This window comes from Desmodus rotundus, chromosome 7, assembly GCF_022682495.2.
Source record: "Desmodus rotundus isolate HL8 chromosome 7, HLdesRot8A.1, whole genome shotgun sequence".
Taxonomy (NCBI): Eukaryota; Metazoa; Chordata; class Mammalia; order Chiroptera; family Phyllostomidae; genus Desmodus; species Desmodus rotundus.
This window is the reverse complement of record NC_071393.1, coordinates 33,405,897-33,418,494: the sequence shown is the minus strand read 5'-3', so window position 1 is coordinate 33,418,494 and position 12,598 is coordinate 33,405,897. Positions and strand designations below refer to the sequence as shown.

Here is a 12,598-nt window from a genome sequence, read left to right as displayed (position 1 = left end):
CAGTCCTCCTGGGAGGTATAGGCTGTCTGGCTTCAATATCAGCTTTTCCATTTATGAGACATGTGGTCTGGGACATGTTATAGAGCCTTCTGGTGTTTCAGTTTCTTCAGCTGTCAAATGGGGGTAGAGGTACACACCTTGTCAAGTTAATTCAAGTGAAATGCTTTCTAGGGCTCCTCACATAACAAACAGTGGGTGTTAGCCATGGTATTGTTCATGGTTGTGGAGATAATTGTTGTAGTGTGATTTGTTATTTGCTTTGTTTCCCTTAAAGTCATTTAGGTTTCCAAGATACCTGCTTATATCCATGGGAATGTTTTGTGCATGAGAACACCAACTGTGCATGTCACTGCTGGGACAGGGAGCAAGGTGGGAACAGGGTGGAGAGACCCCGTTCTAGAGACTGTGTCTTTGTCCTCCATCCTCCAAAGTCAAGGGCAAAATGAGAACAAACCAAGATGTTCTATTCAATCTGAAGCCAAGGGGTAGTGAACTAAACTATGGAGAGCCCTCACGGCTCACTCACTTTCCGTGAGTATTTGCTTTCCTCTCTAATCTCCTTCTCTTCCCTTTGCAGGCAGCTGAGCTAGGGATGGTGTCCGCCTATTACACGTACATCTTCACTAACCTGGTAAGACGTTGCACAGCTCACTTCCTTGGCATGGAAAGTGTCCTTAATTAGGGTCAATGGGGTGTGACAGAAATGAGCCAAGAAGATGGGGATAGGGAAAATAATGAACCACTGGGCTTCTCTTCTCAACAATTCTTAACCTTGGGAGAACAAGAATTTGTGGAGTCTAATCCTCCATTCAAATAGAGCCAGCCCTCCAGCACTGTTTCCTCTGTCATGCAGCTCCTGGCGCACAGCCTCTGCTCTGTAAGATCCACGTGCTGACTCAGAAGCAGGGCAGCTGGGGCACAAACAATGCACAGGCCCTATGCTGTTAGAGTGGGGTGCACCTCAGAGGCAGTGTCTGCCAAATCCCCTTATTTTGCAGATGAGAAAAGAGGCCTGTAGAAATGTTATTGTGTCAAGTTGGAGCACTAGCTTTGCCACCTCACCTCTCAACAAGTACTGAACCTTGGTTTCCCTATCTGTAAAATAGGGATAAGAATAGCTGCGTCATACAGGTGCTGCAGTTTTGAAATGATGTAATTTAATTTACGTGGAAGCATTAGGACATTGTAAATCAGTAGGAAATGCGAAAGGTTGTTATAGACACATCCAATTAGAGAGTAAAAAGGACCTTAGAAAATGAGTTTTTAGAAGCATTTTATAACTTTGTATTTTGAAATAAAGTAAAAGATTCACGGGGAGGAACCAAGATGGCGGCGTAGGTAGACACACTGCGCCTCCTCGCACAACCAGAACTGACAGAGAATCGAACAGCAAGGGGGACTGACACCAAGGAAATAGAAAATAAACATTCATCCAGACTGGTAGGAGGGGCGGAGACGGGCACCGGGGTGGAGAGGACTCGCATGGCTGTGGCAGGACTGAGACTGGCGGAGTGTGGGACAAATGGCGCAGGCAGTCCGAGCACTAGCAGACCCTGCGGCCCCACATTTGCACAGATAAACTCAGAGGGCTGGACTCAGAGTGGCGGAGAGTGGGGCAGGCAGAGTGGCGGGTAGCACCCTGCGGCACCACATTCTCCCACAGATAAACCTGACAAACGGCGGGCAGCGAAGCAGACCGCTGCGCAACCCAGGGCTCCAGCTCGGGGAAATAAAGCCTCAAACCTCTGATTGAAAGTGCCCCTGGGAGTTGGGGCGGCAGCAGGAGAGACTCCCAGCCTCACGGCAGAGGTTGTTAGAGAGACCCACAGGGGCCTAGAGTGTGCACAGGCCCACTTACTCGGGAACCAGCACCAGAGGGGCCCAGTTTGATTGTGGGTATCAGAGTGAAAGATTGAAATCCGGAGGAGAGTGAGGCGGGCGCCATTGCTCCCTCTCGACCCCTCCCCCACGTACAGCGTCACAGTGCAGCGACCAGCGCAACCCCGCCCCGGTGAACACCTAAGGCTCCGCCCCTTAAAGTAACAGACGCACCAAGACAAACAAACAAACAAAAAATGGCCCAAATAACAGAACACCTCAAAGCTCCTGAAAAAATACAACTAAGCGACAAAGAGATAGCCAACCTATCGGATGCACAGTTCAAAGCACTGGTTATCAATATGCTCACAGACTTGGTTGAATCTGTTCGAAAAACAGATGAAAAAATGAAGCCTATGCTAAGAGAAACAAAGGAAAATGTACAGGGAACCAATAGTGATGAGAAGGAAACTGGAACTCAAATCAATGGTATGGACCAGAAGGAAGAAACAAACATCCAACCAGAAAAGAATGAAGAAACAAGAACTTGGAAAAATGAGGACAGGTTTAGGAACCTCCAGGACACCTTGAAATGTTCCAACATCCGAATTATAGGGGTGCCAGAAGGAGAAGAGGAAGAACAAAAAATTGAAAACTTATTTGAACAAATAATGGAGAACTTCCCTAATCTGGCAAAGGAAATAGACTTCCGGGAAGTCCAGGAAGCTCAGAGAGTCCCAAAGAAGCTGGACCCAAGGAGGAACACGCCAAGGCACATCATAATTACATTACCCAAGATTAAACGCAAGGACCTACATCCAAGATTACTGTATCCAGCAAACCTATCATTTAGAATGGAAGGGAAGATAAATTGCTTCTCAGATAAGGTCAAGTTAAAGAAGCTCATCATCACCAAGCCCTTATTATATGAAATGTTAAAGGGAGTTACCTAAGAAAAAGAAGATCAAAAATAGGAACAGTAAAAATGACAGCAAACTCACAGTTATTAATGACCACACATAAAACAAAAACGAGAGCAAACTAGGCAAACAACTAGAACATGAGGGTTGGAATAAGTAGCATAGATGATAGGTGGAAAATAGACAGGGGGAGGGTAAAAATAGTGTAGGAAATGTAGAAGCCAAAGAACTTATAAGTATGACCCATGGACATGAACTATGGGGGGTGAATGTGGGAGGGAGGGGGGTGGGCAGGATGGAGTGGAGTGGGGGGGAAATGGGACAACTGTAATAGCATAATCAATAAATATATTTTTTAAAAAAGAAATAAAGTAAAAGATTCACAGGAATCACAAAGAGAATAGAGAGGTACCATATACCCTTCACCCAGTTTCCCCTAGGAGTTACATCTTACATAATTATAATAATATCTAAACCAGGATATCAAAATAGCATATCTCTCAAAATGTGTACATTTCCCTAACTCCCACTGCATTCCAAACACAAAACCATTTCATTGCCACAAAGATCTCCCTTATGCCGCTATTTTGTACTCTAACCCACCACCTTAATTCCCACTATTCCTAACTTCCAGCATCTGCTAATCTGTTCTCTATTTCCATAATTTTTAACTTCAGGAGTGTTGTATTAATGCAATCATACAGTTAGCCTCTTGAGATTAACTTTTTGTCACTCCCAACATAAGGCCCTTGAGATTCATCCAAGTGTCACATGAATCAAGAGTTGTTCCCTATTAATGCTGAGTTGTACTTTTTAGTGTGGAAGTACCACAGATAGAAGTATCCATCTATTGAGAGGCATTTTGTTTGTTTCCAGTTTCTGGCTATTACAAATAGAATCATTATAAACAATCAGTCAGAGAAGTTTATTTTATTTTATCAATGCATGAGATATTGAAATATCTTAAGTGGCTCCTTTATCCAGACATGCTTTTGATGTAACAGGCACTGGATCAGGTATTAGGGACTAAAATTGGAATAAGAAACTAAGTTTGCCTTGGAAAAACTCAAAGTACCTATTGTGCAAAGTGGTAAATCCTAGTACATGTGTATGCAAAATGCCCTACACCCTAAAGAAGGAGCCACTTGCTCAACCTGGAGCAGGAAAGAAATGCTTCCCAGAAGGAGGAAGAGGAAGAGGAGAAGGAGAAGGAGGAGGCAGAGAAAGAGAAGAAGCAAAAGAAGAAGATGAGGAGGACTTTAAGGCATATCCTGAAACATGGGTAGGGCTTTTCTAGATAAACAAAGAAGGGAAAAACATGTTGGGATGAGGTGATTTGAAAGTACATGGCATGTCCAGAAAACAGTGAGTCGCTTCAGACTGCTCTAGGAATGGTCCTGACAGTTAATTACTATTACTGAATCTATCCATGAAAACAGCCTATTTAGAAGATTTAAGGAAAATATAAGTATGTTAGTGAGCAGAATCCAACCTCATAGATTTGACTCTTAAATCTTAACGAGAAAAAGATTACCTAAAAGATAAGACTTTCTTGGTCAATGTAAGCGATAGGATAACCTAGGAGATTTTTCATTGTCCCTCCCTGGATGCAAGGACCAGGTCTCCTGAAATGCCCTCTGAGGTTAAGGAGATGCCTGCCCAAAGAGACCCACTGGGACTCTGTGATCCTCGTTCCAGCTGTAGGTTTCTATGAACAGCCCCTTCTTGGGGCTGCTGTGGAATTGTTAATGCTGAAGCATTCCACAGGCCTTTGCTGTCAGAGTTGGAAGCCCCTTGAAGAATCAAGGGAACCTCTTTGCTGGTATAGGGATTACCTCTTCAGCATGCTTGCCAGGAACTCATTAGCCTTTGCCTAGTTCTTCACCACTACAAAACCGCCTGCTATTTTGTTGGAATTTTTTTTTTATTGAAGTCTAGCTACAAAGAGAAGACCACACAAATCTTATGTGCCTAGCTTAATGAGCATCGTCCAAGTGAGTAGCACACAGATCCAGCACCCCAGAAGTCCTCTGCATGCCCCACCAGTCACCACCATTCAAAATGTAAAACACAAGGCACTTCTTTGCATATATATGTTCCTATCTAATACTGCTGCTGTAAATCAGAGCATTATCACGTGAAAGGGAGAAAGGATTAGACTATTCCCAGAGCAATACTAAAGCATTTACTTAAAGTAAGGTGGCCTTAGGGGTAGCCTTGGCAGGTTGGTAGAAGAGTAAAGAGATATTAAAGGATGGTTGTGTTCCTTTTGGGGAGGCTGGAAAGGAGAGAGGAGAGGGAAAGCGTGGCCAGGGGCTGCTGCCTTGTCTGGTCTGCCAGGCATGATCCTGCACAATGCAGCCTCAGCAGCAGAAGAGCAAGAAGCTGGGAAGCAGAGATTCTTGGGAGGACTTAGTAGATGGAAGGAGGCCAGTCATTTGAAATATGAGTTCCCAGCACAGTAACTAGAATAAGATGCAGCTGCTTGGCTTGAAGATTTTCAAGAAGACAGCATCACCCACACTGTATACTGACACTCCTTCTCAGAAATGATAATGATGATTGTGATGATTTTTCTGGTGGAAAAAAGCCTGTGAAGTCAGGAGACCCTGGTCAAGACCCTGTTGTGCCTTACCCTCACTGTGTGACTCTGGGAGAGGCACATTGACTATCTGAGCTCCACTTTTCTCATTTGTAAAAGGGAATAATAAAATTTTATGGGGATATTGTGAATATAAGTAAGAGTGCATTATAAATTGCAAAGTACTATATGTTTCTAAGGCATTGTCTTTTTTTACACAACACTATGGTATCTTCAGTTTTCTAAGAGCTTTTCTTGTTTCTGCGTGGCATAGGCTAGATGAACTCTGGAAGTATGCCTCAGGCAGAGAATTCTTTGCACCTGGAAGTAACAAGAGTCACAATGTCTGTAAATTTGCAAGGGGAAATTAGAAGAGTAACTGCAGGAATGACGATGGCTGAATAATAGTCAAGAGAACAGAAGCAGTGCCATTACGAAAATCAGTTTGTCAGAGAGGATTCTGGGAGCCTGTCAGTGCTTTGGCTTTCTGGAGGGGACAAACCCTTATGAGGAGTAAAGAAACTATTTTGAAGTCCATTCATTCTTTCTGCTCAGTTGCAGTTGGAGTCTTGGGCCAGAGAGGGACAGGCTTCAAAAAGAGGGTAATGAATTATCTTCTGTACTTCTTCAGCCCCTTCCCTCCAAATACAGATGTTGCCTGGACTTTATTTCTTATTTACTCCTTCCATGAATTTCCCAGGAACCCCCATCATGTCTCATCTACCTAAATTCTGCCACAAGATGCCACAGGTACACATACTAGCTTTTTCAGAGCCACCACAGTGAGCCAAAACGGCGCAGGCCTTGGCATTAGGGAGATACAACTTAGCCTTCTGGTTTGACTAGGTCCCAGCTGTAGGGTCCTATGCAATTCCCTTAGCCTCTCTGAGCCTCAGCCACCTCATCTATAAGCAGACATTAATAATACCTGCCTCAGGAGATACTATCCACACAGCAGCTGGCTTACATTATGAGTGTGGTATTCTTAAATAATACTTCATAATACCTTTAAAATGTATTCTTAAAATAATCCCTTCCCTTTACTGAACTCCTATTGTGAACCAGCTGCTGTGTGGATAGTATCTCCTGGAGCAGGTATTATTAGTGTCTGCTTATAGATGAGGTCGTTGAGTCTCTAAAATGGGGATAAAACAGTGCCTTCTGCTAGAACTGTTGTGAGGTTTAAATGAGAAAATAACTGAGGAACACTCATTGCAGAGCCTGTCAGTAGAAAGCATTCAGTAAATATCAGCTATTATTATTACTTGGTTACTCAGTAACAGTATTGCTTCTTTCTTTTTGGCCATTGTGAACAGTGTTTCGGTGAACACAAGTGTACAAACGCCTGTCTGAGCCCCTGCTTTCAATTCTTTTGGACATATACCTAGAAGTGGAATTGCTGGGTCACAGGGTGATTCTATGTTTAACTTTTGAGGAATGGCCATAACGGTTTCCCTCTGTACCATTTTATTCCCACCAGTAATTTATGAGGCTTTGAGTTCCTCCACACCCTCACCAATACTTGTTATTTTTTGTTTTTGTGATAATAGTGATCTTAATGGTTATGAAGTGTTCAGATGCATTTCTTATTTCTACTTGGACTTTGCAAATTGAAAAAAGCTAAGTGGCTAAAGTTGAGAGTCCTGGTTAAGAAGCTTTATAATGAGAGAAAAAAGGTAGTGTGTGAAAATCTGTCCTTTAGTCATTCAGGCTTGGTGAGAACCCCAGGGCAGGAGCTTACTAGCTGTATGGCCCTGAAGCTCCTGAGGGTCTCAGTTTCCTCATATGTAAGATGTGAATAATAATATCCATCTCTAAAATGTTGGCAAAATTAAAATTAGGTATTGATAGCACTTTGTATCTGTTAAGTAATGTCAACTATTATAACAGATAAACCCCCACATCTCATGGCTTCACAGAGCAGAAGTATATTTCTGACTTAATTGAACTCCCAAAAGAGAATATCTGATCAGTGGGCAGCCTTCTGTAAGGCATTCAGGGGTCCAGGCTTCTTCCGACTTACAAATGAGTCCTCCGAGAAGCCAGGAATGGGGAAGAACACAGAGGATCAGACACAGGAGGGGTTTATGGGCTGGGCTTGTTAGTGGCACATAGTATTTCTCCTCCAATTCCATTGGCTAGAACTCAGATATATGCCTGCCACTACGTGTAAGTGAGATTGGGAAATGTCATCCACTGTCTTCCCGGGGAGGAGAGGAAGTGGACGTGGTGATCGCTAGTAATATCTGCCACATTATTAAATATTAATCATCATCACGCACCTCTTTCACATATGCTGGAAAAGCAATTAACATCCTAAACCCTGGCGTGTGTGTCTGTTTAGAGGATAACTGGTCCTATACGTGGAGATTAGCAGTTCCTTATAAAGGCGTCAACCCCATTATGACTAAAGGGGTCAGCTCCCGAGGGCTTTGTCCAAGTGGGCTGCTGGCTTGGCATTTCCAGGTGGGCGTGCACAGAACAGTTGTGGATTTCCAACACTTGTTCCACTCTTTCACCTGGAAAGAGCCTCTGTCCTCCAGTCAGCCTCCGGTTGGTTGTTCTCCATCTTCTTTGGGCAGAATGAGTATAAGCAGCCAATTTTTATCTTTTGGTGCATGTTATTGTCAAGCAGATGGAGCCAATGTTTATTTTTCTAAAGATTTATCGGAGAGATTAGCCACAAGTAATTGAACTTGCTAAAACTGTTACAGGAAGGGACCTGGGAGCAGAGTGGGAGGGGTTCCTGAGGAGGTGAGTGTGCTCACCACCCCACTTTCCCACTCCTTCCTTTGGCAGCACTGCTCACCTTTCAGGCCTCACTCTAATGTCACTTCAGGGAAGTGTCCCTTGACACCCCGCAAGGCTGAGTGTGTGGTTACACTTTCTCACAGAGCCCTGTGTTCTGTTTTGTACATTCACTTCAAGTGGGAATCCTTCTTTATCTGACTGTTCTGCCAGACTTTGAGTTTCATAAAGGCATGTCTGTCTTATTTGTCATGTCACCCCAGAGGCCTACTGGTACATAGCAAGTGTTTAATAAGTGTATGTTGAGTGACTGAATGGAGCAGTTCATAACGTTACAGGAGGTTGGCCAGGTGAGAGAGCTCACCTCCTTGCACCCAACAGGAATTCAGCTCATCCCCACTAAGCCCATAAGCACAAAGTCTGCAGCTCAGCCAGGAGGACCACTTAGGAACTACTCAGTCTGGAATGCCCTTCTTCCAACCTGGGCTGGACAGATTTAGAATTAAGGGTGTCAGGACCATGAAGGATGGTTTCGTTCAGCATTCAAGAGACAAGGTTTCAAAGGGTTCTGATGAGTAAGGGCAATGTCAAAACCTGAGCCCCAGGGTTGGCACCAAGGATGACCACTGAGGCTGGAAGAGGCAGTGGAATCCAAGGACACTCTGACTAATTGTGCTGAGTGGCCTATCTGCCACCTGGGGCTGCTTTCTCCACTGGTCACAATGTGCTCAGGTTGGCCTTGGTCAAGTGGCTTCTTCAGGCCAGTAGCTGGCACCTGACTCATAAAGCCAGAACCCAAAGGTCTTTGAGATAAACCCTCTCCTTCAGGTTGTAAAGGTCATTATTAACTAATCTCCTGCCCATTGCTCTCATGGCTTGGCACACAAGGCTGGGTGAGCCTCCTGAGTGTGTTGACATGGAGGATAGAAACATGGTTTAATGGGTGCAGCCAGGGCCTCAGATCAGAGACTTGCATTTCAATCTGGGCCCTGCTATATATTAGCTGTATATGTGGCATATCACTTAGCCTATCAGAGTCTCAGTTTTCCCTTTAGTAAAGTGGGAATAATAATTCTTACAACGTCATTTTGTGAAGAACATGGAAAGTTTCTAAACCTCAGTGGGCTGCTAGTAAACATTATTTCTCTTCCATCTCTTCTTGCCCACTTCCATGTTGAATATATCCCCCCTTAGACCTCAGCTTTCTCATTTACTGCCTGCCGCTAACTTTCTAAAACTCTGAAGCTATCAAGAACCTATCAAAATTGGCTTCTCACCTAGTTGGAGCTACGGTTCCCAGGGTGCTTGAGCCTCTTCCATATCTTGGAGTCTTTTACTGGATGCACACCACACACACATCCATCCCTACACATGCACACATATTTATGCACACATACTACGACACTCACAGAACTAGCCACAGACACAATCCATCAGTTGGACAATCTTCTAGTACCAAAGTAGTTGATTCTAAAGTGTAGTGTATTGTAAAATTATTAAGACTATCTGCATATTTCACCTTTATTGAGCCTTTTAGGAGAACCACTCAGCATAATACAGTACACTTTGGCAGACAAATAAATATGGTTTCATTGCAGCCAGGGGAGAGCAATAGAGTAAACACTCCCTATGTGTCTGTCTGAGCTTATAATGTACCACCCCCACGAAATGTAAACCCTGAGACATGGCAGATCAGGCAGTGACATGTCTTCGGGACATACATGGGTACAGCATCTTAAAGAGAAGCTATTACTGCTCTCTGGCTGCTGGACCTCCTGTATCTGTTCTGTGAACTTGGCCATTGGTAGAGGGGTGTATTGAGAAAGAGTAATGGCAGGGAGAATTGGAAGGAGATTCAGGAGGCACTGACCAAAGAATTAGTGTTTGTATTTGAAGCTGGCTGACAGCTGGAAGCTCCTTTCCCAATTTACAGGATTATACAATGATTGGTCAGACACAATTAAGCGACTTACCTGTGGAAAATGCTAAAATCAAAACCTGAAACAAAAACAAAAACAAACTAAGCAAATAACTGGAACAGGAACAGAATCACAGAAATAGAGATCACATAGAGGGTTATCAGTGGAGAGGGGGAGAGGGAAAAGAGTGACGGAAAAGGTGCAGGGATTAAGAAGCATAATAGGTAGGTACAAAATAGACAGGGGGAGGTTAAGAATAGTATAGGAAATGAAGAAGCCAAAGAAGTTATATGTATGACCCTTGGACATGAACTAAATGGGGTGATGTGGGTGGGAGAGGAGTGTAGGGAAGAGGGGAATAAATAGGGAAAAAATGGGACAACTGTAACAGCATAATCAATAAAATACATTAAAAAAAACAAAATCAACCACACTTCTTCAGCTAACATTAATTAAATGTCTACTGTGTGCTGGGGAATACCTGCAGCATTATGATGTGGCTTAAAGAGCTCTCAGTCTGTAAATGGGAGGTGCAGAAGCCCAGAGGAGGTAACATTTAGTGCTTTGGGGGGAGCTTGGAGAATAGTTTACAGATATCACTTCCATTGAATCGTGTACTGAAAGCTGGTTAGAAATGAGATTGGGTGAGTGACACGTAGGCAGAGGCAAGCTGTGGACCTGAGAAAGAGCACAGTACCTGCTGTGGTTGGAGCAGGGAGTGTGGTGAAGAGAGGGGAGCCAGACCACCAAAAGAAGGTTCTGGGTTGATGAAACCCACTGCCCTGCAAAGTTGCTGGACATTTTCGGCACTGGAGTTGACATTGGCAGGCCCAAGGTCTAGTGTTGGCCATCCCAGTAACTGACTATGTGTAACCTTGGACAAGTCCTTCCTCCTATGAGGAAAAACTAGAGGCTCTCTGTAGACCTTTCAACTCTGAAACTCAGTTGACTTCATGGATTGGATGACTATAATAAATGAATCCAATTTGTGCCAAATGGTACTGGCTGAAGACAACATTGAATTTTGAGGAATCTTTTAGAGCATCTAACTAAATGTTGTCATTCTACAGTTGAGGACAAATAACTGAAGCAGGAAAGTAACTTGCCTAAACTCCCACAGCGAGTCAGGAGTGGAGGGAGGAGGGGTCCTGGCCCACGGACCACACGGTCACTAGGAAAGCATCAGCTGAGAATTGCTATGCTGCCTGTCAGGGATGCAACAATGAATGAAGTCTGACCTTTGGGGAGGTCAGATTAGAGGGGAACACAAGTGGGAACATCAAAGAGGTTGCCTTCAGTCTAGTCTGGTGGGCTCATAGAAAGCTTCCAGATGAAGCCACACCCAGTGAACCTTAGAGGGTCAGTTGGAGACAGCCAAGGGGAGAAGGCAGTGTGTAGGATATTCTAAATGAAGGATACAAATAGTTTGATGCCTTAGACAACCTTTGCTTTCTAACCAAAGACTTAAAACCAAGGAAGCTGGTGACGTGGGAAATTGTGTAGTTGGTGAGGAAGGTATTTCAGGTGGGGAGAACCTTTCAGAGCCTTCACATTACTCCTGAGCTATTCTGGGCTGGGACTGATTAGTTTATATATCTGGGTGGGGAGGAAGGGGAAATGAGGCATTGCTGTCAGTTAACCTGTAGGAAGAAACAAGCCCCAGCCTCAGGGTTGCATGGTCTGTGAAAAGTAAAATGACCCATTTAGGCATTTTTCCCTCCCAGGGCTTGGGCTGGGAAGACGAAGCCCAGCTCTGGGGCCTCACAATGAAGTGAGATCTGGTTAGTAAAGGTGAGGTAGGAGGTTCCCAATACACTTGATTTCTAGCTGTGTGAGGCATGGGGTGTGAGAACAGAATGAGTATTGCCAGGAAAATCAATAGAAACTGAGGATGCATGTGGTAGGGGGTGCTGAGACCCTGGTGGAGGCAAAGGAAGTCTGCTTCACCTGGTAAGGACCAGCTATCTATCAGGCAACCCCTTTGCTGATGTTTGACAAATGGCATGACAGTGAATATAGCTCCTACAGGCTCCTACAGCAAGGCTCCAGATATTTGTGCATCTTCCATTTAATAGTAATTGAAACTCACTTTTTGTATCTGCCCTGACACACACGCACACACACACACACACACACACACACACACACTTTCTCACATCTGTGCCTGTGTGTGTTGCTTAGGGGATGCACCTGACTCTGCATATGAAATAAATCAAACTGAAATAAGAACTGGACTCTGGGGGTTACTCTGATTCAATGTTACTGGAAACATGCCCTCTGACTTCCCAGGCCTTCTGCCTAATAATGGAGCTTTAGGAGAAAGGGAGGCCTGTATTGATGTCTGTCACAAACTTGTTAAAGATTCATAAGTCCCATTAATTCAATGAGAGATGCCTTGGCCTCCTCTTGTGCCCCGGGACCCAGCAATCCTCAACAATCCACAATCAAGAAAGTCTAATTATAAAAATTCCCCACTTTTACAAGCTGGTCATATAATAATAGTTGCTCCCTGGTTCTGAGTGTTAGTAATGTTCCAGACACCATGCTAAGTACTTTCTGTTCGAGATCTTTAATCCCCCAAATATCACCACAAGGCAGGTGCTCTGGTTCTG

At 44.1% G+C, this 12,598-nt stretch overlaps 1 protein-coding gene across 1 annotated transcript in view; it reads left to right on the top strand.

The window, feature by feature from the left end:
- GRIK4 (glutamate ionotropic receptor kainate type subunit 4) overlaps nucleotides 1-12,598 on the top strand; it is a 493,806-nt gene that overhangs the window by 370,705 nt on the left and 110,503 nt on the right. Inside the window, exon 8 of the mRNA XM_053929106.1 lies at nucleotides 578-631. Within this exon, the coding sequence (XP_053785081.1) occupies nucleotides 578-631 (54 nt within the window). The remainder of the gene's footprint in view (nucleotides 1-577; nucleotides 632-12,598) is intronic.